Source organism: Passer montanus, unplaced genomic scaffold (assembly GCF_014805655.1).
Source record: "Passer montanus isolate IOZ18808 unplaced genomic scaffold, ASM1480565v1 scaffold102, whole genome shotgun sequence".
In the NCBI taxonomy this organism is placed as follows: Eukaryota; Metazoa; Chordata; class Aves; order Passeriformes; family Passeridae; genus Passer; species Passer montanus.
The window spans coordinates 390,444-417,609 of record NW_024356727.1 but is presented as its reverse complement, the minus strand read 5'-3'; the positions used below and the strand labels follow the sequence as shown (position 1 = coordinate 417,609).

Here is a 27,166-nt window from a genome sequence, read left to right as displayed (position 1 = left end):
AAACACAGAGTGAACAGAACACAGACCAACAGCAATACAAATAAATTAGAAGGGAGAAGTAAAAAACTCTCCCCGAATGTTTATTTCGTGTAACAGTTAAAATCCCTAGTTTAAAAGAGAGGAAAGGAAATGTAAATAAATTGGTCCACGTCTGTCATCAACACGATCCATGTAAAGATCCATGTAAATCCTCTGCTCCTGCTGCTCAGTCCGACCAGTCACGATGCACTTGAAACCGCCAGCTTTTTAAGGTGGTCCATGAACACCTGGAGACTCACATCATCTGTCAGGATCGGAGCTCCGGATTCCTGCAGAAGAAACAAAGTAACAACGAGCCTAAAACACTGTTGCTAACACAGGGGAAGAACTGAAAGTAAATCAAAAGTCAGCACTCCGACCTAATTGCCTGCTAAAACCTTTTTCTCCCGCAGCAGACAGATGCTGCCCTTTGGCAACAGCACCAGCATTATCCTCTCCTACAATCTGAACTGCTGCAGGGAAGTCTCTTCTTCCTAAAGCACTGGGAATTTTGCTGCCCAAAGCTCTACACAAACAAGGTAAGCAAAGAGGATACAAAGTCTAGTATTCTCAGCTAAATTAGATCCATATCTATCCATATGCTAGTTGCTTTTTCCAGAATACTGAAAAAGCATGACATGCAGGCTTGAAAACTCCATTCTGATCATCCAGTGCTGCCATGATAAGGAGCCAAAGACAAATGTAGCACTGTTTGTGGCCACTTGGTGAGACAGGATGGCCACTGCACACACAAACGTGTCCATGTGTATTTTACAGCACTCCCAAAGATGAGCAGCTCCTCCGTTGCTTACCTGGCCCCAGGCATAGAGGTTGTTGTGGGTCTGAGAAGGATTCACTTTAGACAGGAGGAACCGGGCCTATAAAGACAAAAAGAGGAGGAGTTTGGTAAAATGAGAGACCTGTCGGCTCCCTCAGGCTTCATCTCACCTGAGATGCATGGTCAGCAATGTTCCTCTGCTTTTGCAAGGTACTGAGTTAGCTTAAGCATGTTTCAAGTCCAGAAATCCCTGCTCCACAGACAGGTTGTCTCCAGGGGCACTGAGTATCCAGGCTGTGCTCGCCTGGCAGGGCAGCTCTGATTCCACGGGACAGGAACCCATGGCACAGGAAACACCAGCACTGTTCTTCTCCCCATGCCACATCTGCTCCTCCAAAAAGGGCTCAGTGCCAGACCAGTGTAACAGGGTCACAGCAAAAATCAACACCAAACCTTTAGTTTGGAGCATCAGTTCCTGCCCTTCACTGCTACAAACAACTGCAGCACATTGCAATTCCAGGAAGAGTGAAAATAGGAACAATTTTATATCCTCATTCAGTGCTTGAGAATGAAGATACAGATGGTGAATCATTCAGCATTACTGTCCTAGCAACCTAACTATAGACACATAGCCAAATCATTTATTTCCCACCTTTTTACTGGGGAATAGAAACATATTTAAGTTAGCTTTTCCATTTCTTTTTCCACCCTCAGATTTTATAACCATATCCAGCACGTGATCAGCCTATTAAAAGACAGAGTTGTAGTAAAAGTTGATAAGAAAATATGCAAGCTCTGCACTTTGAAGAGCTAAATTGTGTTTGACTACCAGAACCTTTCAAAAAAGCAGAATGAGTCATTTGCTCTAGGCAACAACAGAAAGAGTTCCTCCAGAAACTTCCTTACCTGACTGCCCCCGTGCTCAGTGTGGATGTAACGTGGCATTGGGAATCTGGTCTGCAAGATTTCCTGGGCATCATCCAGTGGGGCTTGCAGGAGGTGCTTAAAGTTTTCATATTCAGGCATGTCCTGGTATCCAGCTTTCTGCCACTGGGCAATAGTCTGTTGATGGGACAGGAAAAAAATTAAAATGGAGCAGGGATGTCTACAAGCCTTCCCTTTTTACCCTGCATGTCTCAAAGCAGCAGAATGCTGCATGTGCTTCCACTTAGGGGCAAACACACACCTTCACCACTGTGCCTACAACATTACTTTCTGTCCCCAAATTTAAGCACAAGAACCCAACACAAAAACTAGCAGCAATTTGTGCAGTGCCAGAGCAGTTTGTTGAAAATCTTCAATATGCTTCAGCCTGTGCCAACACAGAAGCATTTATAAATCACTGACATTTTGAATCTGACTTGGCCTTACAGTATTTTCAAGGTATCCATTGCATGCACCATATGTCTGCAGCAATTCCTCTATAAGTACACAGGCCAGACACTCAGCTCTTCCCTTGTCTGGTTTTTACCCAGTTACTGAGTGTCCTGCTCTGCAACAGAAGACAGAAACTCCTTAAGGTAACTCCTGAAGATTTTTAGAAAGTATCTAAGCACTTCCCTCAGTCATGAGAGGAATATAGCATCAGCTTCCAAACCCATCCAGTATTTAAAAGCAAAAACTGGAAAACTGCCTAACTGATTTCTTGAAGAGCCGCAGTACTTAAGTATGAAAACCCTGCAACCAAAATTCTGTCACTCCTCTGAAAATACTTGCAACCCTGTCAAACTAGGTATCCTCTTGTTAACTCTGCCCTGCTTAATTTCCAGTTTCTCTGGCCTTTTCCAGGGATGGTAAGGGACCACCTTCATGGCCAAGCTACCACAACAGCTGGTACTCAGTGCAGAACATATCCTTAGTGGTTCCAGTATTATTTTTACTCTGACAGTGGTGGGAATTGTATTACAACAAGCAGCACGTACATGACATCGTCCTTATGCTGTGTGGGCTTTGCAAGAAGTTAGTCTGTTCATATTTCCTACTAGCAGCAAAGCTGTCTGCATGCATGGCAGGAGGGAAGGGGCACAAACAGAGAAAGAGAATGTGTTTCACCATACCTCACCAAGGTAGATAACTATCTGGAAGAAAGTATCCATCAGCAGGATTCTGTCAGGAAGAATACTGCTGCTGTCCAAAAGCACTGGCTGGGGAAAATAAAGAACAAAGTCAGGCACCCCTATGCCCTCAGATCTTAAGATGCCAGAGAGCAACTTCTATGCCCATCCAAGTGTAATTTGGTACGATCTTGAATAAAAGTATCTTGTCCTTTAATAATTTTTTTTAAATCTACAGGGGCCTTCTGGCTGAAATAGTGTTACTTCAACTGAACACTCGTTATTTTGAGTTGATTGACCTCTTCCTGGAAAACACAGACTCACCTCAGGAGGCCCATGGAAAGAATAAGCATAAAGGATGGGCTGGATCATAATGAGGGACTGGGTCAGATCCTGCCTGGCAAAGTGGTGCCGGTAATAGGAAGACTCATCTGGGCTGTTGTTGAAGACCTGCAGGAATGGCGAGCGGCGCAGGTGGAAGATGAACTGCACCACAAAGAGGAGTGACACAAGAAATGTCAGCCAAAGTTGCCAAGGCATCTGGAACCAATTCCAGTATTTTTGAACAGCAAATTCTTTGGGAAAAGTGTGCCCCTTAATAACTCCCCAGATTTCTTCTCTTATTGGTCTCTTGCAGTGCTGAACTACAGGACCAGTCCATTACATTAAAAAAGCACCTGTTCCTCCCCTCCTGAATCTGATAAATAGTGCAAGATGTTTTATCATCATTCCCACTCACCCCTGCACACTTTTCCCATGGCTGTGGGAAGTGACATTCTTACCTGAGGATACAAAGAAAATGATTCTGACAGCCTAAAGGAGTTGGGATCATCTTTGTTGTATTGTCCAAATTTCTGACACTGTTGGAAGCAAAATGGGTACTTTAGTTATCTGTTTTTTCTACTTTTTCCTTTTTTTAGTAGAATTTACATCTCTTTTTCTACAGAGTGTTCTTCTGCTAATTTTTAAACAATCAAGGCATGAACCTAACAAGAACAATAACTACAGCACTTACAGGCTATTTTTCTTTAAATCAGTGGTTTCTCTGTCTTTCTGGAATGAGAATGAATATTTAATCTATTTTGATATATATATATATTCATAAAGTCTAGACTTGAAATTATCAAAGAATGAAAGAAATGGTGCCTCTACAGCACTACCCTTTTTTTTTCCATTCATTCAGGGCTATTACACCTAAACTGTTCTGTACCCTATAGAACACTTCTTGCAGAATAGCAGATCAGTATTTCACTCTTTCACTGAAACTAAGTATCAGTGGTTTTAGAAATTAAACTCTAAATTATCCCACAGTCACTGCAGCAAACAGTTTGCTCCTGTTTGTGCTTGTGCTCCAATCTCTATTTGACTGGCCCTGGTTTTTTAGGGTCTGATGTGCCATATTGTGTTAGTACCAACCCCACATGGGTGTTTGGACAACCAGCACTGATTTAGACAATTTGGGCTTGTGAAACTGAAACCAAGAGACAGTAGGAGGTTGCAGAATTATTTCAGATTACTATCCTGAACTTGCCCACATCTGAATGCTGTGCCCAGCTTTGGGCTCTCCAGTGCAAGACAAACATGGACACACTGGAATAGCAGAGACCACCAAGTTAGTCAGGGGTTGGAGCGTCTTATGAAGAAAATGAAGCTGAAGAAGATGGGTTTGTTCGGCCTGGTGAAGAGTGAGATCAGGGAGTCAAGCTTGCTGTCTACCTGACTGGTAACTGGGGAAATGGAAATTCTGATTGAGAGATAGAGGCAGGGAAGAGAAAAAAAAAAACCAAACCAGCGACTATGACCAGACATTGGAACAGGCTGTCAAGAGAAGCATAAGAAATCCCACCTTTGGAGATTGTCAAAACACAACTGAACAAGACTTGGAGCAAGCTGCTCTAACTTCAGAGCTGGTCCTACTTTAAGCAGGAGAACTGAGCCAGTGACAATCACACCTGCATTATTCTATGTTTTGCTATCCCTTATTCAATCCCTTTCAGCATGATGGGATGCTCACCTATCCCATCCTAAATTTGCTGATCACACTGGGTTCTGAGTTATTCCACACTACACCTCTGTGACCATGATCCAAGCACAAACAAAGCAAGTCAATCTGAACAAAGACTGCTGTTGTCTCTCCCATTTTCACTGAAATCAAGAATGCCCCCAAGCTCAGTGTTGGTCTTACCAGCCTGATGAGCTGCCTGTCCAGCCACCGCAGAACATCAGGGCCCTCCTCAGACTCAGCCCTGTACACTCCCAGCCGTGCCATGAGCACGGCAGCTGCCTCCTGGTCGAACGCGGCCTCGATGTGCTGCAGCTGAGTCTGTGCATCTGCCCAGCTGCAGGGTGAGCAAAGGGTTAATGCCACGTGCACCCACGTGTGCCAATGCACCCAGCAAAAAGCCAGGAATCCCAGCACAGGTGGGAGCTGAAGCTGCTGCCACTGTGCCAGAGCACTGGCACGGGGTACTCACTTTCTGGCTACGGTGGTGACACGGATGCGCTTCTGGGTGCTGGAGTGTTGGTACTGGGTGACAAACTGCACTGCCCCTCTGCCCCCCTGAGGGATGGGTGCATTGTGCTGCAAATGAAACAAGGGCAGACTTCAAAACACGATGCCTTTTCCAGAACTCTTCCCCCACAGCACACAAAAGAAAGAGACACACGCAAAAAAAAAAATCTGAAATTATTTTCTCATCACAGAACACTTGGCTGCTTTGCAGCCATCCACCTGCAACACAGGGGGTGTCATTGCATTTTCTAGACCTGTAACAACTAGTTTGATGAGTAAAAAAGATGATTAAAAAAAAAAAAGCCAAGACTGACCTGATTTACCACTTCAAAGTAAATAGCCAGAGTTGTACTGGGATCCAGACTACAGATTTTCCATTGAGATGTCCCTCCAATTCCAAGTTCCTGCACAGAATCAAAAAGAAAGCAGCAATTTTCCTCTAGCAGCAGGAAAGGGAAGCTTATGTTAAATTCTGATCAGAGGTACAATAAATGGCAGGCCTTCTAGATTCTGCATATTTTGGGTGTGAATGAAGTTACTGAAGGCCATACAGTTAAAAGAAACCCTTAGGAAGCAAGAATTTAGTCTAAGAAAGACTGTTATTTCCTAGGGATGTTTCCTGGAAAACTGGCATTCTGGTTCAACTGTAGGTCTAGACAGAAACTTTGCATTGTATATTTACTTCTTTGTTAAAGATTTTTCCATGTCACAAACTTACATTTTCAGACACACACGGCCCTTTAGCATTCAGGGATATGCATGGTCCAATGGCTCCTGCAATTTTCAGCTCCCTGGAGGTCTTGAACAAGGTAAAAAAAAAAAAAAAGAGTTTGGTTTTTTTTATGAAGTCAGTCAAATAAAATACACACAGTCTAAATTAGTTGCTCAGCTTTAATGAGATGGTATTTTCCCAGACCATCCACTACTACAATTAGTGAAGATAAGAGAATCTACAGAACCACATTTTAATAATGAAGACATATTTACAGGTATTAAACAATATGAAATGTTCCTTGTTGAGTGAGAAGAGGCTGCTTTAAATAAAACATAACCAAACCAAACAAACAAAACAATAAAACCCACACAACAACAAAATTACTATGCTTCCAAATAAATATCCCTCCAGTACAGTACTTCTCCCAAAGAAGCACTACATCTGACCTCAGATATGTAGACATTCCTGCACCCCAAACATCCCAGAGACTTAAAGTGACTTATTAATCAACAGCACTTGTATTTCCCCATTACTGCAGTCAAACTCATCTCTCACCTTCACATCCAGATTTGCACCAAAAGCCATCCTAAATTCCCCATTGTAGCCTTTGCTAAACACCCTCTGGAAGGTCTGCTTGAAGAGAGAAGTGTTGAAGGAGTCTCCCATCACCATGTGTCCTCTGGGAAAGAAAAAACAAGGCAACTGAAGCAGCTGGGAACTAGAAGTACAAAGGATACACCCCTGAGCCTCTGACACGTGCAAACACATGCAGTTACTGCTTTAGAGCATGCCTTTGCATAGGCAGGATTCATACCAGGGAGTATGGGTGTCTCCTACAAAGCCACACAGGTTAGTGCTCCACCTTTGTCATTTCCTTTCTCAGTTCCGTTTCTTGCCATTGCTTCAGCTGCCTTCAAAACGTTTGTGTTTCAACTCTGCTCATCCTGCTTTCCCTGAGCAGGGCTGGAACCACCCACACCACACCAGAGGTGGCTGCACCACTGCAGCACAGGGAAGGTGCTGGGCCTCCCCTAAGTGTCCTGGCAAACCCAGGTCTGACAGATGCAGCTCAGTAACACATCCACAGGGTCAAACAGTCTCTCTTCTCCTTGCTGAGCACTGAGGGGTTATTTACAAACACCTTGCACTTGCAGTAAGACATGCCAAGTCCTCAAAAGGCCTGGGTTAGCACACAGCCTTCCTCACAGAGACCAGTTCTAGCAGTACGGGACAGAGACCCTTACCCCTTAAGACATGTCACTTAAAACTGAGCCCAGGGAAGTCAAGAATCCCTGGAGAAAGCATAAGCGAGCTGTTAAGCAGAGAAAATCTGGCCCACACAAGGAAAACTTCTACCCACCATTGAGTTTTCTAACAGCAGTGCTAATTCACATGCTGCTTTGAGACTCCAGAAATGTAGACTGGGATCAGGTGAGGCTTGCCATATAATTCCTGGCAAATTCAAACCACAGTTTAGAACAGAACGATAAAAAACCTTCTGCCTTGACAGCACACCTAATTGCTTCCTGAACTTCTCCCCCTCCAAAAACACCCCAAAAAGCAGGTGCCAGCTGTGTGCTGCCCTGCTGTGAACATACCCAGTGAGGTTTGCACAGCACTTCATCTCCAGCAGCCCTGTCTGGTCCAGGGCACAGGCGTAGATGTCGATGCAGTGCCCGTTGGCCGCAGAGCGGTTGGCCAGAGTCTCGTAGTGCTGGGAACACACACACAGGGGTTAGGAGGCTGCAATTGCTGCAAGTTCTGCAATTTCTGCTGCTCCCCACCTCAGGCCAACACAAGGTACAGATGGGGAAACCACCAGTGCTGTGGTGTGGTAGCTGAAGAGATGTTGGCTACAGCTCCCTTCTAGGATGAGGGATGCATTTGGATGAGCCTGAGCTCATTGTCTCAAATATAAACAGTGCATAAATGACAAGGGATCATCTAGTCTGTGATGACTCGCTGGGAACCCAAAGAACAGTCGATGCAGTGCCCGTTGGCCGCAGAGCGGTTGGCCAGAGTCTCGTAGTGCTGGGAACACACACACAGGGGTTAGGAGGCTGCAATTGCTGCAAGTTCTGCAATTTCTGCTGCTCCCCACCTCAGGCCAACACAAGGTACAGATGGGGAAACCACCAGTGCTGTGGTGTGGTAGCTGAAGAGATGTTGGCTACAGCTCCCTTCTAGGATGAGGGATGCATTTGGATGAGCCTGAGCTCATTGTCTCAAATATAAACAGTGCATAAATGACAAGGGATCATCTAGTCTGTGATGACTTGCTGGGAACCCAAAGATAGTTAGGAGAACAAGTGTCATCCTGCTTTCTCTAAGCTGACAGGCACATTTCATATCTGACATTTTTTCTGTTTTAATGGTTGTTTTATGTCAAGAAGACAAAGGAGGCTTTCTGGAAATAACCAGCTCTTGGGAGATTTGTTCCTCTCCAGGAGGAGATACAATAATGCAGGTGAACAAATTCTCCACCCCCATAAGCTAATAAAAAACACTGACATACTTTCTTCTCTGAGAAGACACAAGGCCATGATGGAGAACTAACTAGGAGGAAGCTTTTTTACTCTTCCCTTAAGCATCCTCATAATTTAGCATACACAAAGACTCAGATTATTTCAAGGACAACCATGCAACCCACGTAGTGCTCTGACACAACATTCAGTTTCAGCTTTTAAACACAGCCATCAAGCCCTAGTACCTACTTTGGTGGCCTTCTTCATGAACCTTGCATTATCCTTCTCTATGTCATGCCAGGAACGGATGGGTGTTTTCAGCTCATCTCCCACCACCATGCCTGGCCCTTGCGTTGGTGGCCCGCCTGTGAACAGCATTATTCTGGCCCCTGTGTTTGGAAATGTGCCCTAAAATAAAAACAAAGACTTGTATCAGAGAGGGGGAGGAGGGGGAAAAAAAGGGAAACTGATTAAATAGTAACAATTCTTTCTTTAGAGAAGGGTCTGCACGTGCTCCTGCAGTGTCAGTGGGGACCTGTCCTTGCTAGATGCTACCTTGATAAATAGTGATGCACTTCCTGACAGTCACAGCACTCAGATAAAGTTTAAACTCAAACCATGTCAAGCTTCATGTCTTCAAAACAGGAAGCAGGCGGTTTCTGTTCTCTTTACTTATATCTTAGATAATACTTAAATAAATCCAGTGCATAGTATCACCTCTTGTGTGGCAACACACACAAGAATCAGAGACCTTTAAACACCTGCAAATTTAAATTCCATTTAGATGGAACCTTCCAGCCCACCAACATCAGCCAGTGCTAGCACAGCTCAAATGTCAGCAGACAAATTGCACCTCTGCATCCCACTGTAACCCAGCTGCACTCATCTCAGCAGGTATGGCCATGTGCTTACTTTGGCCTCTCATCTCAAAGCACAGCATTGGAAGTACCTCCAATAAGCCAACTGCAATTGAAAGAGCCACTCCAGTAGATCGCAAGGGTCTCTTTCCCTGGGTCACTGGCCATGGGTCCCTCTGCAGCTCTCCAAGCAGATCTGTTAAATTCATGTCAATCTTATGCACAGGCTGGAGGAACCTGCAAAAATTCAAAACAGTGTTTTCCTGCTTCTAAGTTTGGAGAAGAAAAAAGCTGCCTCTTTGTTTCTGGCACACATAAAATGCACTGAGACAATAATCAGAAGTAAAGAGACATGCAGCAGGTTGTCTTCTTACATGCAAACTTTCCAAGATAACAAGCCCGTGCAAAATAAAAAATTTGACCAAAGGAAAACATCAGGAACTGACAAGAAGGCAAAGTCACATAAAGAACAGGAAAGAAGTTCAAAAGTGAGTTTGTTGAAAGGCATGAGAGCTACCACTGAAAAAGAGAAGCTGAGAAAGAGAAAACTGTGTTCAATGGAGGTAAATAACTGTGACAAGACAATACCATTTAAATCTCCTTTCCCCTCCTGGGAAACCCAGGGTTAGAAGTGTGATCTATGGGTATAAAGGAGCATAAAACATCTGTGTGCTGTGCTGGTGAAGCTTACCTGCTGGAAATAACAGGCTGCTCTGGAGTTTGAAGAGGTCTTCCCTGTTGCATGGGGACAGCTGGCCTCGAAAGCCCAAGCATATCCTAAGAACAGGAAAGAGGAGGCAGAGATGTACTAGTCAAACACTAACCATATTACTTGTATTACTACTTAATAACACCTGCAATACTGCGGCATTAAATATACTTAAATCTGTAAAATTATTATCTTTGCACTGCCATTAGGAATGGATCATGGGTCCATTATATGAAATATAAAAACTCAATCCTGAACAAGCTTCCGAGACATTTACAAAAGCAAAAAGACAGGACAGGTACTGGGAGAGCAACTGGCTCACAGTTGAGAGCACCAAGCCCTCCTTTCTCCCAGAGAGCCCTGTGCTTGAGAGCCCAACAGAGCTGAGAGGTACAAGCCCCTGGCCTGAGGGATGGCAGAGCACACCTGGATTTGCTTGGCTGTCAGGTCCTTGGTGCCCCGGAACACGTAGCTCTTGGAAATCCCTTCACAGCTCAGCTCGTGAACCTGGACCATGCGGCCAAAAGTGATGAGCCCCACCAGGGCATCGGGAGGCAGCAGGCTCAGGGACATCTGCAGGGACTCCTTCAGGGCCTGCAAATCCTCCTCTTCCAAGCACGTGTCCACAACATACAGGAAGATCAATGGCGTCTGCGGACCTCGCTGACGTGGGAAGAAATGACATTTTATAAAGCCTCCAGCCAAGGAATAAAATGAGCCCCTTCTTAAGCACCTTGCAGACATGGTATTTATTTGCATTATCCTAAGAAAATTTTACACATATATCATTTGTCACAAACAAGACAATTCTGGAAGCTTCAACCTTGCCTGTGGTTCATTTACCTGCACTATGTATTCAATTGTTGAAAACTGAGGCATAAGCTCTGCTGGCTGATTGACTTCAGAAATGCCAGCATATGCTGGGGGGAACTGAAAAAGAGAACAAAAAATTAGGACAAGGAAGTTGCAGGACAAAAATGTAGGGCTCTCGTCTGCAGCACAGAGCCTGCCCTGCTGATGATGTGGTTATTCAACTTTTTATTTACTGCCACTGCACCAACCTGATTAATTCATTACAAGAAACCCACAGTGCTTTTCCTAAGCACTGACAACAAGTGGACAGCAGGAGGGACACCTGCTCAATCCAGTGTAAATAAAAAGTAAGGCTACAGCAGCAACAATGTAGTAGTTGAAATTCTTTTAGCCATAGTTTCTGATGGCAAAAGTCTACTCAAATCTAATGAATTCCATAATCTGCAGGAGTATTAAATATCAGATGCAAGAAACAGACTAGGACACATAGAATAAAATAGCATTTTTATCTCTTTACATGCTCTGCATGCCAGTAAAATCACTGACAATATGTCAGATAAAGCAGACTGTACTCTACCCTGGGCTCAGCAAGAGAAGAAAGCCAAGGGAAGGGATCTAGAGAAGCAGAATTTATGTTTAATGTCCAGGGAAGGCCATCAATAAATTGTTCACTGAAAGGTGGAAGTGCTTTTTCCAACATACCTGGTTTCTCTGAAAACAGAAGTTACAAGCCCAAAGCTTGGCCCGAAAGTCAACTTGGCTGCAAGGGAAAGATGAGGCATTGGTGTGACTTCAGGAACAATTTTACAGCAAAGCTTCACAATTAATTCATTAATCCATGCTGGTTCGCAGCACTGAGGAAGAAAAAGACACTCCAGCTTGAACAGCAAGTGTTTTAGGGACTCAGACTCTGGTTCTATTACCAGGAAGTTCATTAGCTAATCCAGCCCTGCCATTTCCAGGCTTGTCAGCACGAGGAACCACTGACAGCTCTCTGAAGCTCAGCCCTTGGCAGACACAGACTTGGGTCTAATAACAATTTCACTACACTCAGGCTCATCTCATTGTCTTACTGTTTGTGCAGCTGTAGCACCAAGTGCTCCAGTGTCAGAGCAGCAGGAGCCATCCACCCAGATCTTGTGCAAACACAGAACAAACAGGCTGTTTTCCCTGTCCTGCAGAGTTTACTCTCCTCAGCCCAGTACAACATCCTGCTAGTGCAGGATGCCTCGCCACGTTCTCATTCCATGGCTTTGATCTCGTTTCACTTCCTCTTACTGGCATTCCCTGCTTTTTCTCAGCCCAACACCATGCCCTGACTATGCATGATCATCACATGATTTTGGAACCAAGATATTCCTCTAAAATTACCTCATTATGCTCATACTGGAGCTGACCTACAAGCAGTAGGACGTGTAGGAAGCAGGAAAACAAGTGAACATCAGAGTCCAGAGCACATTATCAGTATAATGGGCATCTTTGTCTATTACGAGTTTCCTCATTCACCATGAAATTCTCTGGGATGCTGAGTACTCTCTGCCTTAACAGCCTCCCCAAAGATCCTCCTGTGTCCTCTGCTCTTGCCAGCTCTAGCACCAGGCATGTTGATGTATGGATTTTAACAATTCCACCACATCTAAACGAAAGAGGCTGCCAGGCACAGGGCAGAGAATAAGGAAGCAGTGAAGCTCAGATGACAATTAGGCACTATCCAGCCCTTTCCAACATCCCCAGCCCAGCAGTTCCTACCAGAGTGGGTTGAGCACAGCTTTGCAGGTGGGCCTGCTGCAGAGCACCGGCTCATACTGCACGGGGGGCAGGTCCAGACGCTCCTTCAGCGGCGTCAGGAGACAGGCCAGGGGCACAACCATCCTGGTGGCCTCCAGCCTGCTGGAGGGCCACACGTTCCAGCTGAAGCGCACCCCGTCACGCTCCTCGTTCTGCTGGATGAACTCCAGGTACGTCGCCATGGCGCCGCAGAAGCTCCTGAAGGACACAAGAAGGCACCTTTGGGCAGCAGCCACCTGTGTGGGCAACAGGCCTGCAAAGGAGCTCAGCAGACCAACCACAGGTGGGGGCACAGGACACTGCAGCACAAAGCCAACACAGTGCAATGAATTAATCCCATTATCAAACAAACCATGTGACTCCATTAATCTCTTCTGTCCAGTGCTCCCATCAACATTACAGCCAATTAAAACACCACCAAATCCAACAAAGAAACAAGAAAGTCGACACTTAAAGTCAGAATGCAAGAGGTTGGGGTTTTTTTCCTTATGATTCACATTTAACATCTCAAAATCCAATCAGCCTCATGCTGGCCTCAAGGCAATCCTGCCTGACTGGGTCAGTAAGGGAAGACAAGCCAGATTTGCAACATGTCCTGGAGCCTTCAGCTGAAATGCTGCAGGGAAAAAAGGAGGCCAAGTCTGACACCAAACCAGTCACAAATGTCACCAAGCTGCCAGCCTGACCTGCTTACAAAGGGAAGGGAGCACATGACAAAATATCAAAAAAAGGTCTTTTGGACACCCACTCTGCATGGCATAATTGTCCCACTGCCAGTAAGAAAGGAACTGAGAGTCCAGAAGACTTCAGAAAACATCAAGGAGGAATATCCCCAACACAACAGAGAAATCATTCTCTGTGCTGTCTCACTAAACTCTCCAAAATAAGGCATAAAAAAGAGCCTCCAGGCTATCACTACTTTTGATTTCTCTGAGAAAGGCAAGAACAAGCTTACCAAAAAACTTACTTGTCAAATCCAGACCACAAAAACACCACACAGCACTGGCAGCAACTCACAGAGCCAGAAGCAGCAGCTCACAACCTGCTCCAGACAAGGAAACTCAGAGGTTCACCTACAGCTGCTCCAGGATTACCTTACTCCTGGTCCTCACTGCAGGTGGGATGTTCAGGAGGGCCACACACATGAAAAATCAGAAGCAACACCTCCCCTCAGATGAGGGGAAGTTTTGGTATAACATTTCCCTACAGAACTCCAAATTCACTGACATTTTCCTCTTCCTTACTATTAAGGATGTAAATCAAGCATAAGGGGAGAATTGCCCCACGTTTCCACCTCCCTCACTGGATGGACAAACAGAAGGGCTCACAACACATCCCCACCACAAACAGGTCTGTCAATGAGAAAGTCAGAGCCTGTAAAAGATCCCGCACACCAGAACAGCAATACAAACATCTGACATCTCAGGCGTGCAGCACAGCCGCAGGGCAAATTTATTCCATGTTTTTTCCAGCTGTAGACCAGCATCACTTCCCTGCCCCAGGCAGAGCCCTGACCGCCATGGGCTGTGGCCCTGCTTTGGGGTCAGGACAGGTGTAATCCTCCAGCTGCTGCTACAGGGGACACCACAGATGCCACCTCGGCCCCGCAGAGCACTGACCCCCGGCTCGGCCACGGGGCAAAGCGCTGCCGCCCCTCCACAGGGGACACGCCGGACCCCAGCCCTGCCCTGGGGGACACTGCCGAGCGCCAGCCCGGCCGAGGCGAGCAGCGCCGAGCCCGCGCTGCTCCGTGCGACACCGCGGATCTCCCATGGGAGCACCGCGCCGGGGACACCGCGGGCCACCCTCAGCACCCCCCGGGGACACCGCTGACCGCCCCCTTCCCCCTCAGGGGGGCCATCACCGACCGCCTCACACCGCGTCCCCTCAGGGAACACAGACCACCTCCCCCATTCCCATTCCCATTCCCATTCCCATTCCCATCCCCATTCCCATTCCCAGAGCCCCGCCGCTCCCACCTGCCCGCGCCGCCGGCTCGCGCCGCTCCCTCCCGGCACGCCCCGCGCGCCCGGCAAGGCCAGCTCAGCGGTCCGCGCTGCCCGCGGCCAAGATGGCGGCGGCGGCACGCCCGCCCCGCGCCCGCTGAGGGCCCGCCGCCATCCTGGCTGAGGGCACGCCGCGCCGCCCCTCAGAAGGAGGGGAGAGGCGTGACCCGGCCGAACGTGGCGGGGCGGCGGCCGCAGGGTGCTCGTCTTGGTTCCGCCCTGCCATGGCGACGGACGGTGTGTCCCTGCTAAGTGTGGGATGCGGAGCCGCGTTCCTACCCCGGCACGGCATGAGGGAAGCAGCTCTGCCCTCAAGGGGCTCGGCTGCTTGAGGGCGCGCTGTCGTGTTCAGCAGGGAGCACAGAACTTCCTGGGAAGGTGTTACGAGTAGCACTCCACTAATAACGCCGAGACACTTTTTAAATAAATAAACTGCGAGCCCCACACAGTCTCACCTTTGTCTCAGTTCCCGGCTCCTCTCTCGGGCCGAGGGTTCTGAGGCCATTCCATCCCAGCAGCAAGGCAGGGACAATCCATCAGATTTTCCTCCTCATCTGTTCCCTGACCAAGCTTTACCCCCACATCTGCTCGAGGCCACAGTGGTTCACCATTCTGCCAGGAAATCCGTACCCCAGCCTACTGGGGAGACCCCTGCAGCGCCCAGACCCTCGGAGAGGAGAGATCCAGGCATGGACACAATTTTCAGGGAGCCTGAGGATGTGGGTGGAGGTTTGGCACATCTGACTTGCCCCAGGAACTTGTCTCTGCCTTGAAATTAGGCAAATATGTGTCCCTCTTTCATTGCTTCCATCTTGTGTTGCTTCCCAGACTCTCTTCCCAAGGCAGGGAGGTAAAGCCTTTTCCTAGTGAGCCCAAGACAGGAATCCTGCCCTGCAGCTTTGTGTGATGCCATGCAAGTAGTATTTGTCCCATCTGAATGCATGGATGCAAATCCATTCCTGAATCCTGCAGGCTTTCACACATATTCGAGGTGCAAAGGCTTTGCAGTGAAATACCTCAATCTGCTTCTTATAGTTTGAGTGTTTGCCTTACATTCTTGCAGTGGTCAGCTTACAAATATCCCCCAGGCTTCTGTGTGGGCACTGCTCCACTATTGCTTAAAGGAAATTATTGCCCTGTGATCATGTCTACTCACCCATGCCCAGCTCTGGAGTTTGTTTTTGTTTCTTTTTTTTCCTGTTTTCTTTATTTTAAATGCAGCAGAAATCTGTGTTTGGAATGTGCAGAGTACAATCCAGGTCCAAAACAAAGCAAAATGAAATGCTGTCTGAGGTGAACGTTGCTTTTGCCATCCCAGCTTCCTGACATCCCAAACACAGTGGGAATAAAAAAGTAGAAGCATACTACTGATGTGTGTATGATAAAATGTGTAAAATTCAAATTACTAGTATTGCTGTCATTGTCAGGTGTAGGACTAACATTCTCAGCCCAGGACTGGCTCTCCAAGTAGGAGGCAAAGCAAATCTGCTCTTCTGAAGTTGCCTGTTTACAGTTTACATCCTCCTCCCACTGCCACATCTCAACACAAAGAGTGCCTTACCAGGACCCAGGGCTTCAAGGCCATAGTGCACCCCGCTGCAAACATTAGATTAACTAAAATATTGAGCAACTATTGTAAGTCTGTGTCTTGCTTTCAACTTTCAGAGTTAATTTTCCTGCCTCAGAGCTGGTTTAGTGCTGCATTTTTTGATTTAGGATGAGGAAGATGTTGATAACACCCTGATAATTTAGTTCTTGCTGAGCAATTCTTATGTTTAATCAAGGATTTTTCAGGTTCTTCTGGCCAGCCAGGAAACTGGGGCTGCATAATAATTTGGAAGGGGACAAAGGCAAGACAACTGATCCCCAGTGGCTCAAGAGATATTCCTCATTCCTTATCATATGGTGTCATGCTGAACGATGAAACTGGGGAGAGTTGGCTGCTGGTCTCCAACCTGCTGCTCTGGTACTTGAGCAATGGTCAGCAGAGGAGGAGCAACTGTATTGTTCATCACATGATTTCTATAATCTCTTACCATTATTTTCCCTTCCTTTTCTGCCGTGTTAAACTGTCTTCATCTGAATCTACATGTTTTGGTTTTTTTTACTATCGTCTCTCCCATCCCACTGGGGAGGAAGTAAGGGAACACCTGTGTGGTGTTTACCTGTCTGCTGGGTTAAACCAAAGCAGTTTGGAAGAGGAGCACAATCTTAAAGCCCTGTGTCCATGGAACAAATAACCCAAGTAAAAGCTTTCCCAAAAGCATTTCCTGAAAGAAGCACAAGCTTGCTCAGAAAATGGGAGAAAGGAAAACACCACAGGCTGCCTGTACAAACCCCAACTTGTGTTTTGTTTAACAGCTGAAAGAGAAGAGAGCTTTGAGCTCTGCTTCCTGTCCTCCCGATTCCCCAGAAGACCTCCTAAAGAGTGAGCAAAGTGCAATGACCAGCTTTCTCATGGTGGAAGTGAATATTTTTGACAAGAATCTGGACACCATCTGTGGAGCTTGTCACCATACCTTTTAGTCTCCTCCAGGCTGCAAGCTGAGATGGGCTCAGTGTGGCTGAGGAGAGCCTAGCCATGCATTTCTCACAGGTGAAATGACAGAAAGCCCCAGCCAAGCAGAGCAAGAGGAGGGAAAGGTGGTCTGTGTGTGGCAGAGGACAGCTCTGTTTGAGGTGTCTGTACCCTGTTTCAAAGCATCAAGTGTTTAGCAGCAATAGGAGACCCAGTTGTCTCCGCTCACTACAGTTTCTTCCCAAAATCTGCTCTGCATGTGGAGGCAAAAAAGAAATCAGTATGGCTTAAGATAGAGCTTTTTCCATGTTGGAGCCCTGGGGGAGCTATCCCAGGAAGAGACAGGAGATGGTGCTCTAACAGCACCACAGGAACAACGATTACCCATCCCACCTCCAACGGGTCAGTTACCATCAAAGTAAAAATACAAAACCCGCAGCCAAACAACCAAACCTAGGAAAAAACTGAACAGCCACTCAGCCACGGGGAAAATGTTTTCACTACCAGAGCTTCAAGTTTGCTATTCATCCTGATGTTTTAAACTTCGGAGTGTAAAGGCTACGCATGCCAGGCAATTCCTGCCAGCTGTACACTGTCAGTTCTCAATGCAGCCAGTTACTGTAGTCAGTGTTTATCTTGGAATTAAAACACAATTTTGCACTCGATCCCCTGTGGCAGCTGGGTGTGCCCACCCTCCCACTTGCCTTTGGACAGTTGGCTACTACTAGTGAGGCAACCACTCAAAAGAGGCTCAAGGGTTGACAGCAGGATCAGGGCTCATGAAAACAAGGATGGGCTCTCTCCAGCTCAGGAGGGATCTCCTGGTCCTGCAGCAGATGAACTCACCTCTTGCATGAGGCCTACGAAAATAAATGAGCAGATCCTACTTCCTATTTGTCATGCACGTTTTACGGGATAATTCAGCTTTCTATACCTAAGTGTTTTCATATTGAGTACTGGAGCTACTGTAGGATCTTCCTTAAAACATTACATTTCATACCAGTTTGGAATAGGGACAGCTTCGCCAAGGAGATTGACAAAACTCAGGACACTATTAATCTACCTTTTAGCATTTACTCACTTTTCAGATAAGAATGTCAGACTGATAGATCAGCCAGGTTCATGAAGAACCAGAGTGACAGAAAGATCATTTCTCTGATTCATATAGAAATAGATCAGACAGATTCCTATCTGTAGGAAACTGAATTGAAATTACTTTTCCCTTATAGGCACTTTTCCCCAAATCTGAGAAGTCTTGTTACAGCTTCAACACTAAGAAGTTTCAGATACCACAAAGGTCATCTAAGCCAGATAAACCTAAACCCGCAATTTAAAGAGCTTAATAAACCATATATCTACTTCCTAAAGCTGTTCACTGAGGAGAAGCTTTCTCTCCTTTTTCTTATTGCCAATGAATGTGATTATAGAGCATAAAGTGACATACCTGCATGATAAAGCCTTGTTGTTTCCCTGGAAGTTATCTTCTAGCTGCAGTGGAGCATAAACATTGTGTTATCTCTGCAGCAGCAGGCTCAGGACCCCATTGTGTCAGGTCCCCTTTGAAGACAGGAAGACAAAGGCAACCCCAGCCCCACATCTCAATGAAATTACCTTGGGTGGAATAAAGGATGTCTGATCCAAGGCTCCTTCCAGGGAACAGAGCAGCATTTTACCCTTGGCTTCTCTGTGCTGAGTGGTTAAAGGGGGCAGAGAAAGAACAAAGCTCCAATCATTTCACCACCACCTCTCTTTCCTAAGAGCCCTTCTGCCTCTGCAGAGATATGCATCCCTTTTCCCTGGAGACAACAGTGCAGCAAAAGGAGAGCCTGCTGGCAGTGCTCACCTTGCTAGGACAATCAGAGCCTTCCAGGGACTTGCCAGCTTATCAGTGCTCATTGTTTGCTCCAGTACACACCTAACTGCTCCCACACAAGGAGCCTTTCTCTCTGCATCCATACCCTCCCTGCATGGGACAGGAACCATGGGAGGTTTCTTTATTATTTGTACAGCACCCTCATTAGCCTCTGTCCTCTAAGAAGAGAAATGGAAATCAAGCAAGATTTGAACACTTTCCTATGTGATCCAGACTGCTTTTAGAAAGTGCAAACTCCTGGACAGTATTGAAAATACTGATGTGAAGTCTCTTACCCTTATGAGGTAAACTCTTCCAAAACCTACGTTAACCCTCTGTCAGGTTACCCAGGATGCTGCTAACAGCCACAGAGGTGCTCTCCCACCACCCTCCCAACACAGTGTCCAGAGGGCTTATTTTGAGCCAGGCACACTTGAAAACAGCCAGATGCAACAAGCCCTGTGTTGTGCTTGACCCCCTGATTGCCCCCCAGTGCTGGAAGACCACTGTGAAGATACTGAGTAATTGTGGAGAGATCCAGCCTGGCCAGAGGCAGCTGAAGCCACAGGCAGCAAGTGGAACAGGGGCCAGCATGTCTGTGCACAGGCCCTGTGCACCACACCCTGCCTCCTAGTGTGTCATTCCAGCCCTTTGCCACTCTGGATGCTGGAATCTATAACATTTTTCTCTGTAGCATCAGGCCAGAGCAACCCTTCTTCCCAGAACACCTCTACTCAAAATTTCAGTGGAGACGTCCATGTATGTGACGCAGCTGCAGAAAACACCACCAGAAATTTGATGATGAAGGAATAAATACAGCAGGCAGCAATACAGGAAATGAAGCACAGATGTACATAAGAAAAATCAGGGGTTTAATGATAAATAAGCAGGTAAGAAAGATAACAAAGAACCAGTAAGTGTTTGACATATTCAGTGTCTGTTTGACATATTCAGAATCTTTCCCACATCAGATTCATAGTCTTCAATTAGATGGAATCTATCGTGGGAGAAAAGTGTGAGCTTTAGAACTTAAGCATTCATCAGTAGCATTAATCTGAAAGCAAAATTTGGGATCTCATTCTTGGTATCACTTGTTACAAGTTTTTCTGATCAGCTCTGAGGGACTGAAAAATGTTAAGACTAAAATGTCTCAACCTTGTTTGAACTTTATTTTGAACTGTTGCTTAGAAATCTATTTTATTAACCACCTTAGTTGCCATCTCCAATTTTGATTGAAGAATGGATCTACATTTCCACTTCAGCGTTGATCTTCAGCACTGACTCCACTTCCAGTCCACTCCCAGGATAGTTCACACAACTGATACATGGCTGCTTTGTCACTCCATGTCCTGAAGTTGCTTACAAATTTAGAAGTCCGCTTTTAAAAAAAGCATTCTGCTTTGCCACTTTGGCTGTGAAGGATGAATCCAGTTTACAGTTTCCTTTCACTTTAAAACTCCAACCATTCTGTCATATAAATACAATTTGATGGAGAAATCTCACCACCTTCATGACAATCATCAAAAACCTGCAAAATAAAGCCCTGTGTCAGCAGAGTAATTACTTCCAGTTGGATGGTGCTTGCTGTGTGTAACATGCTCCCATGTTTTCTGCTGCTTTCCCAGTAGATCAGCATTAGTCTAACAGAGGCCAAAACCTAGGAAGTTTTATGGCAGCTCTGAGGGAGAAGAGAAAAACAGATCCCACCACAAAGGAACATGCTGGCAAGTTTCACCTACAAACCGGTTCACAGCCCAGAGAGGAGAGACTAAAAGCTAGAGAGAAATAATTTAGCTTTGTAAAAACACAGGCAAACCTGGGGTCAGAAATAACATAATTTGGAACAGGCTACACTTGACAGCATCCTTTCACATAGAGTCTAGTGAAGAGACATGCTGGAAGTGGGAAACACCTGGCAGAGCAGGTGTTCAGACCAAATACAGAACCTGTTACACCACAGCTAAGGCAGCTTTTAAGCACAGCTGGCTTAGTCCTGAGGCTGACTCATGGGCAGAATTTGCCATGTGCCATCTGGCCACTGCAGGCCTGTGCTCAAGAGCTGCATGCACCACTAATGATACACAGAATTAGTTACTCACAGGGCAGAGTCCACAGGGTGTCCTGACCAATCCAGTGGGCTGGATGAGAGGACTGACGGCTCTGTACAGCCTCATCTGCCCATCCACGCTGCCCACTGTGCCCTCCTTGGCAGCAATAATGGTCATCTCCACTTTGCCATCATAGATCAGAGTATTCAAAATGGTCTCAATGTCTTCCATTGACAACTCTACCTAAGAAACAATTTGTGAAATAGATGTTAGGAAAGATGCATGCCAGTGAGTCCTGCAAGGAGGAAAGGAGCAAACACCATGGGTAACAAATCCATAGAGTTCTAACCTAGTCCAGAAAAAGACACCAGTCTCACTGGGAACTTGATGGAGTTGTGCAGATGCAAAAAGAAAAGCAAATACTAATACCTCCTACCTCCTGAGCATTTCTGATTTGCACTAGCCTTGGTCTCACCAAAAAGAACTTCCCTATGCACCTGAGATGTCTCCATCAGCCTAGCACAATACAGGAAAACAGTTATGAAAGAAGACCAAGACAAGACTGCTAAAGATATACTTTTTGATATACCCAGTAATGGTGGGGTATTTTTCCCCTTCTTTTTTTCCCTCCCCTAAAATTCCTTGAAGTGCATCTGTAAACTTAAAGAGAAATTATGAAATCTAAACCAGCTGAGACAGTTAACAAGGATGTGAACGCTAATTCTTTTACACATTGTTGAAAACCCACGTGCACCAGCTATCCTGGTATGCCAGGCAGTATCAATAACCTCCCCAAAAAGCAATGAAGCCACAAAGCTCACCTCCAGTACACAAGCTGTGTGGCACTAAGACACTTATGAGACTTTCAGCAAGTTTGCAGTACCCAGCTCCTAGTGCTAATCATGCCCTGACAATGTGAACAGCAGTGAGATCAACCTGTTCTGACCTTACTGATGCCCAGTTCACAGATGTATTTCCACACCTCGTGGGATGAGGCAAACGAGCTGTTCCTCTGTATCATGGGGTTCTGTTTGCTGTCTCGAGCTGCCTCTGCCTGAGAAAAAGCAAAGGATAGTTAGAGTCAGCACTCACTGCCAAGAGCCTCCTTCGTGGTTCAGTTTCAGGCAGACTCAAAAACAAAACTTGTTTTCCATTTCTGGAACACATTTAGCATTTAAAGCCACATTCTTAAAACTGGTGTATGTGAGACAATGCAGTGCACATTCAAATATCATTTTATGAGATAAAATTTACACTGTAATTCAGATTAATATGAAGGAATACCAGCATTTGACATTTTGTTGAAAAAAAAAAGTTTCTGCTGTACCTATAGTATTAAAAATATATTGTAAAGCAACAGACAAATGCTAGAATCTGCAGAAATATTTAGTGAACCAGGGACAATTTAGACTAGGGGCAATTGTGTTCTAGGCAGAGCTACCCGACTGACTGCTGCCTTACATCCTCTCAGAAATTAGGTGCTCTGCAGAAACCAGAGTGACTTTTCCTAGATTTTTTTGGTCCTGTGGTCTTTGCTGCCTGGTTTGTGTCTTAGTTTAAGACAATTATATGGGGTGGAGACTCCAAAATGAGTTATCCCCCCTTTAGTTTTAACCAATCTCCTTCCACCAATAAATAGACAAAATGGGACAAGGCAGAAGGGGAAAAAAAGTCAAATAAAAGACAACAGCCTCCGCGAGTGACTTTTCCTAGATTTTTTTGGTCCTGTGGTCTTTGCTGCCTGGTTTGTGTCTTATTTTAAGACAATTATATGGGGTGGAGGCTCCAAAATGAGTTATCCCTCCCTTTAGTTTTAACTAATCTCCTTCCACCAATAAATAAACAAAATGGGACAAGGCAGAAGGGGCAAAAAAGTCAAATAAAAGACAACAGCCTCGGCAGTTCCAGAACTTCCACAAACAACAGTCAGAGGGGAACAGGGACAAAACAAAATCTGGACAAACAATTTTTGGTCAAAAGGCTCCAATGCTGCCAAAATGCTGGAAAAAAACTTTCCAGCAAGTTGCAGGTCCACCCCCTCCTCAACAAACAAACGGCAGGCAGCTGGAAAATCGCAGAGAGAGTGTCTGACTGCTCCTTGGCTGGAAAACATATTGCCAAATTCCCTCTGGAGCAGGTCTGGACTGCAAAATGCAGCTTCTCGGGTGTGAAAAATGCGTATTTTATGATTGGCTTTTCACAAATATTAAAATAAATATTATATGTGTTATGTTAGAAAGTTACGCTGTATTAATTTTCTTAAGTAGTGTGTTAAATATAGTTTTAGGTTACAACATAGTGTTAAAATAGAAACTATGCTATGTAAGATACTTTTTTTAAAGAGAGGACTTGACTGAGATAGCAGCCACAGGACACCTAAATCTTTCAGAGAATTTATTGCCCCATTATCAGAATAAACTAATTTCTTCCCGCCTCATTCAGCCCTGAAGAGCCGTCAGGACTCAGAGGAAGAAGTTGACACTGACCAGACAGAATCCTTTGTTTGAATGGAATTTATACATCATGTATGAATTGTATGAATATGCAACAGGCTATTGCTTTTAAGGGTTAATCCTCTGTTAACACGGGTCCTTTTTCAGGCTTATTTTGCCCAGAAAGAGGTACTCGGACTGTCCATAACTCTTTGTTTTTATTAGCTCATATTGTCCTAAATCCTAATTGTCCAAATTTTTATTTCCCTAATTATATTACTCTTTTCATAACCATTTTATTACTATTAAACTCTTAAAATTTTAAAAACAAGTGACTGGCATTTTTCACATCGGGTATGACTTGAAGACCCGCCCCAGGCAATCCCCTCAGGCACCCAGGGAGAACAAGTGTGTTCCCCTCATGTCCATTTCTGTTTTTATGGGGATCCTCCACCCTCCCCTTCCAGGATAAAACACACAAGTTCCTCTTTCCCGGGTTGCTGGCTCTTAGGGATGGTAATACTCTTGGGCAGGCTGGGACACAGAAGATAAGGAATACACAATTTAGGGTCACCTAGGACAGTTAGTCATTGGACCTTGGGGACAAAAGGCTTCCCTCCTTGTCCAGGGTGTAAAAATATCCATGATTAAATACAACACCATCACATCTACTGTGACAGAAATAACAGTCCAGTATGGATTTGCCAATCTAGCTGCAACAATGGCTAACACTTATGGAAAGCCTAAGCCTTGCCTGGCACCTGTTTACACAACAAATGCAGGTGACTTTGGCACTCACCTTGCTCTGCAGGAACTTAAAACACTGCTGATTTAACACCTCCACAAACTCGGACTCGAAGTCCTGGTCACTGTACCAGGCCCCTCCAGTGACGGAGCGGTCGGGCTGCAGGTTGTACAGCATGTAGACCTTCTTCTTGGATGCCTGGGGAGGGAAACGTACAGCTCTCAACAGCTGAAAGCCTTCAGCAGGAAGGAACATGTGAGCAGATCATCTGCAAGAGAGGTTTATTACTCCTACACCTAAGGCACAGCAACCCATTTTGATTCCTGATCATTTTATAGCATGGCGTTGGAAGACCAGATCTTTCACGTGAACACAAACAAGCTACTGCTTTGCTGTGTCCAACTTCTCTACCCCCACCTGCTCTACCAGACCCAGTGAGAACCAGACAACTGGAAGCAGACAGCAGAGAAGCTGACCTGGGGACCCAGCACCTGCTGCACCTCAAACCTGCACACTAAAGGCAGGGAGTCAAACACTGGTGCACAGTCAGAGAAAGCTGGAGGCAAAATGAGGTTTCTCTGCCCCCAGGCCCCTGTTAAAGGCATACAAAGCATGCAGCAGATGTTTGAAATGATTAAAAAAAGGTCACAAAATACTCACTGCCACAGATTTAACTGCTTTAATTAATTTCTTGCTTTCCAAGTTTTTCAGTATCTTGTTGATCTCTGTTAAAGGCAGATTGCTTTTGTACCTAATGTCCCTGCTCCAAATACCTGTTAAAAAACAGAGAAGTGAACAGAAATAAATAGAAGAAACCATTTGTTTCCATACATACCAACCAAAAGTCACATCAGAACACTGCCTGGGTTGCCTGCCTGCCACTCCCAGCAAAAGGGAAGGAATGGACAGAAAGGATTGGGGAAAAACAAGCAGGTATGAGGCATTAGATTTTATATTTGTATTGTCTGGGCAAGCATTTGTGACTTTGGACAGGAATGCTCCCATAAGCAAACAGAGTTAGTACCATTCACAATCATAATTTAAAGTACCTTTGTTGCCTGCGTCCTCTATGATTTGGTAAACCAGCTTCTCCTGATTGTCAGAACCTTTCATTTTACTGTAAACCAAGACAGACATCAGGATTTTTTAAAGGTCCAAACTTTGAAAGAAGTTTAATTTGTTTTAAACAAGAACTGAAGTTTGATTTGTTTTAAACAAGAATTGTGTTCCCAACATACTTACCCAGCAGACACAGGCTTACCTGGCATTTTGGGAATCTTTGATTCTGTACAGCAGACCTGCACTGCTCCTCAGAAGGTCCAGCTGCCCCTAGGAGAGATGGGCACAATGCATTTACTTTCCTTCAAACAGCTTGTTTCAGAAGGTGTTTTAGAAGAACACTCTGAAATTCTAAAATAAAAACCTTATTTAATGTGAACTAAATAAAGAAAAATGAAAACTAACATTTCTAACCACTGGAAACAATAACAGCCTTGAGGATATTTTTTTCCCCTGACAAATTTCCACTTATCATCAGCTATCAGAAATAACAAACAGTTCCTGACCCTTCCCACAACATCTACACAATTCCTATTATTTCCCCTGACTTTCACAGGCTACAGGGGACATCCAGTTCTTGCACACTTTGCTCTCAGCTCCCACCAAAGCACTCGTTTGCACGGCAACCCAGAAATCACGGCGGAGCTCTGGAACAATTCCAAGTTCCAGCAGCAAAGTTCTGCTTTTTACTTAGTGGCCATCACTGGAAAGCTGCCAATTTTGATGGGCAGTGCCCCTTAGAGCAAATTACTGCCATGTCTCACACACACCAGGAGATTGTGCATGCTTGTGGCCAGGCAAAGTCCTTCTTTCCTCTTTTGAAGAGGAAAGCAGTTGGACAAGCCTAAGGGTGTAAGTGTGTAAAACAGCATTAATCAACATTCACTCTCCCATTGCCAGCTGATCCTTTCCTACAGCCTTGGTTCTTACAGATCTGGCAGGTTCCTGTGTGCCTTCAGAGCAACGCACGAGCTTGGGGTGTTGTGGGGGGTTCAGAGAAGGAAAAGCATGGGCTCACATCCTCCTTTTCTCTACAGCTAATTAACTCCCACCCCTAATGGGCCTTGTGGTCATGTATGTGCTGAGGAAGAAGAGGAAGGCGGGCTGTCCCTACCATGGAGAGCAGCCTGTTGATGGCCACAGCTCTCTGCTGGGCTTCCATGTGAGGCATGTCATTCTGGATCACCTGGTCCGTGATGCCATGGGGGAACTGGTGGCACAGCTCTAGGATCCTGCGGGAGGAGACAAGCAACCTTAAAAGTCCTGTTCTGCTCCATCCAACCCCAAATCCAAACAGCACTGGAGTCGGGATGGAAGAGAGTGACAAGAGCAACCCAGGGGAAAAGTATCCATCAATTGCTTCTTCAGGGAGCTCGGCACCAACTCCCTGTGCCCCATTTCCCTTCCCAAGACCACAAAAACTCCGGGACAGCCGAAAGTGACCTGACCCAACCCTCACTACCCCCTAAGGCCCTCCCAGCACGAAACCCTCAGTGTCCCCACAACCCTCTCCTTCAGCACCCATCTCCTCATTAACACTCGGCCGTCGAACCACCCCCCTCAGCCCTTGAACGGCAACGCCCCGCCACGCCCGCTGCCCCCCGCCCCAAAACCCGTCCTTCGTGGCCTCCACACCGCCACTCCACGGCCGCCTGCGGCGCCCGCAGCACCTGCTCTCGATGTCCATGGGATCGGGCACCTCCGGCTTCACCTTCACCTCCGCCATAGCGGGGGGCTCCGGCGCGGACGGATGACGTCAGAGAGGCGCGCCGCAACGGCCAGTGGGCGGCGGGAGCG

The 27,166-nt window shown here is 45.9% G+C and overlaps 2 protein-coding genes across 3 annotated transcripts; both read right to left on the bottom strand.

Annotated features, from left to right (window-relative positions):
- Positions 1-35: 35 nt before the first annotated feature.
- SEC23B (SEC23 homolog B, COPII coat complex component) lies at positions 36-14,851 on the bottom strand. Its single transcript, XM_039717435.1, has 20 exons — positions 14,689-14,851; positions 12,671-12,907; positions 11,624-11,681; positions 10,952-11,038; positions 10,535-10,771; positions 10,091-10,176; positions 9,492-9,636; positions 8,792-8,950; positions 7,676-7,791; positions 6,633-6,756; positions 6,081-6,161; positions 5,677-5,766; positions 5,325-5,431; positions 5,036-5,189; positions 3,633-3,710; positions 3,175-3,336; positions 2,854-2,940; positions 1,703-1,858; positions 831-896; positions 36-308 (listed from the first exon to the last, which is right to left on the bottom strand). The coding sequence occupies exons 2-20, from the start codon at positions 12,889-12,891 to the stop codon at positions 219-221; spliced, it is 2,304 nt and encodes a 767-aa protein (XP_039573369.1). The 5' UTR covers positions 12,892-12,907; positions 14,689-14,851; the 3' UTR covers positions 36-218.
- A 5,085-nt stretch (positions 14,852-19,936) lies between these two features.
- POLR3F (RNA polymerase III subunit F) lies at positions 19,937-27,141 on the bottom strand. 2 transcript variants are annotated; one of them, XM_039717605.1, is made up of 9 exons: positions 27,040-27,141; positions 26,484-26,601; positions 25,572-25,639; positions 25,360-25,427; positions 24,971-25,083; positions 24,365-24,508; positions 22,080-22,187; positions 21,185-21,376; positions 19,937-20,613 (listed from the first exon to the last, which is right to left on the bottom strand). In XM_039717605.1, the coding sequence occupies exons 1-9, from the start codon at positions 27,093-27,095 to the stop codon at positions 20,536-20,538; spliced, it is 945 nt and encodes a 314-aa protein (XP_039573539.1). In that variant the 5' UTR covers positions 27,096-27,141; the 3' UTR covers positions 19,937-20,535. The 2 variants fall into 2 exon arrangements, with proteins under 2 accessions (XP_039573539.1, XP_039573546.1); XM_039717612.1 differs by having other exon boundaries at positions 22,116-22,187.
- Positions 27,142-27,166: the final 25 nt, after the last annotated feature.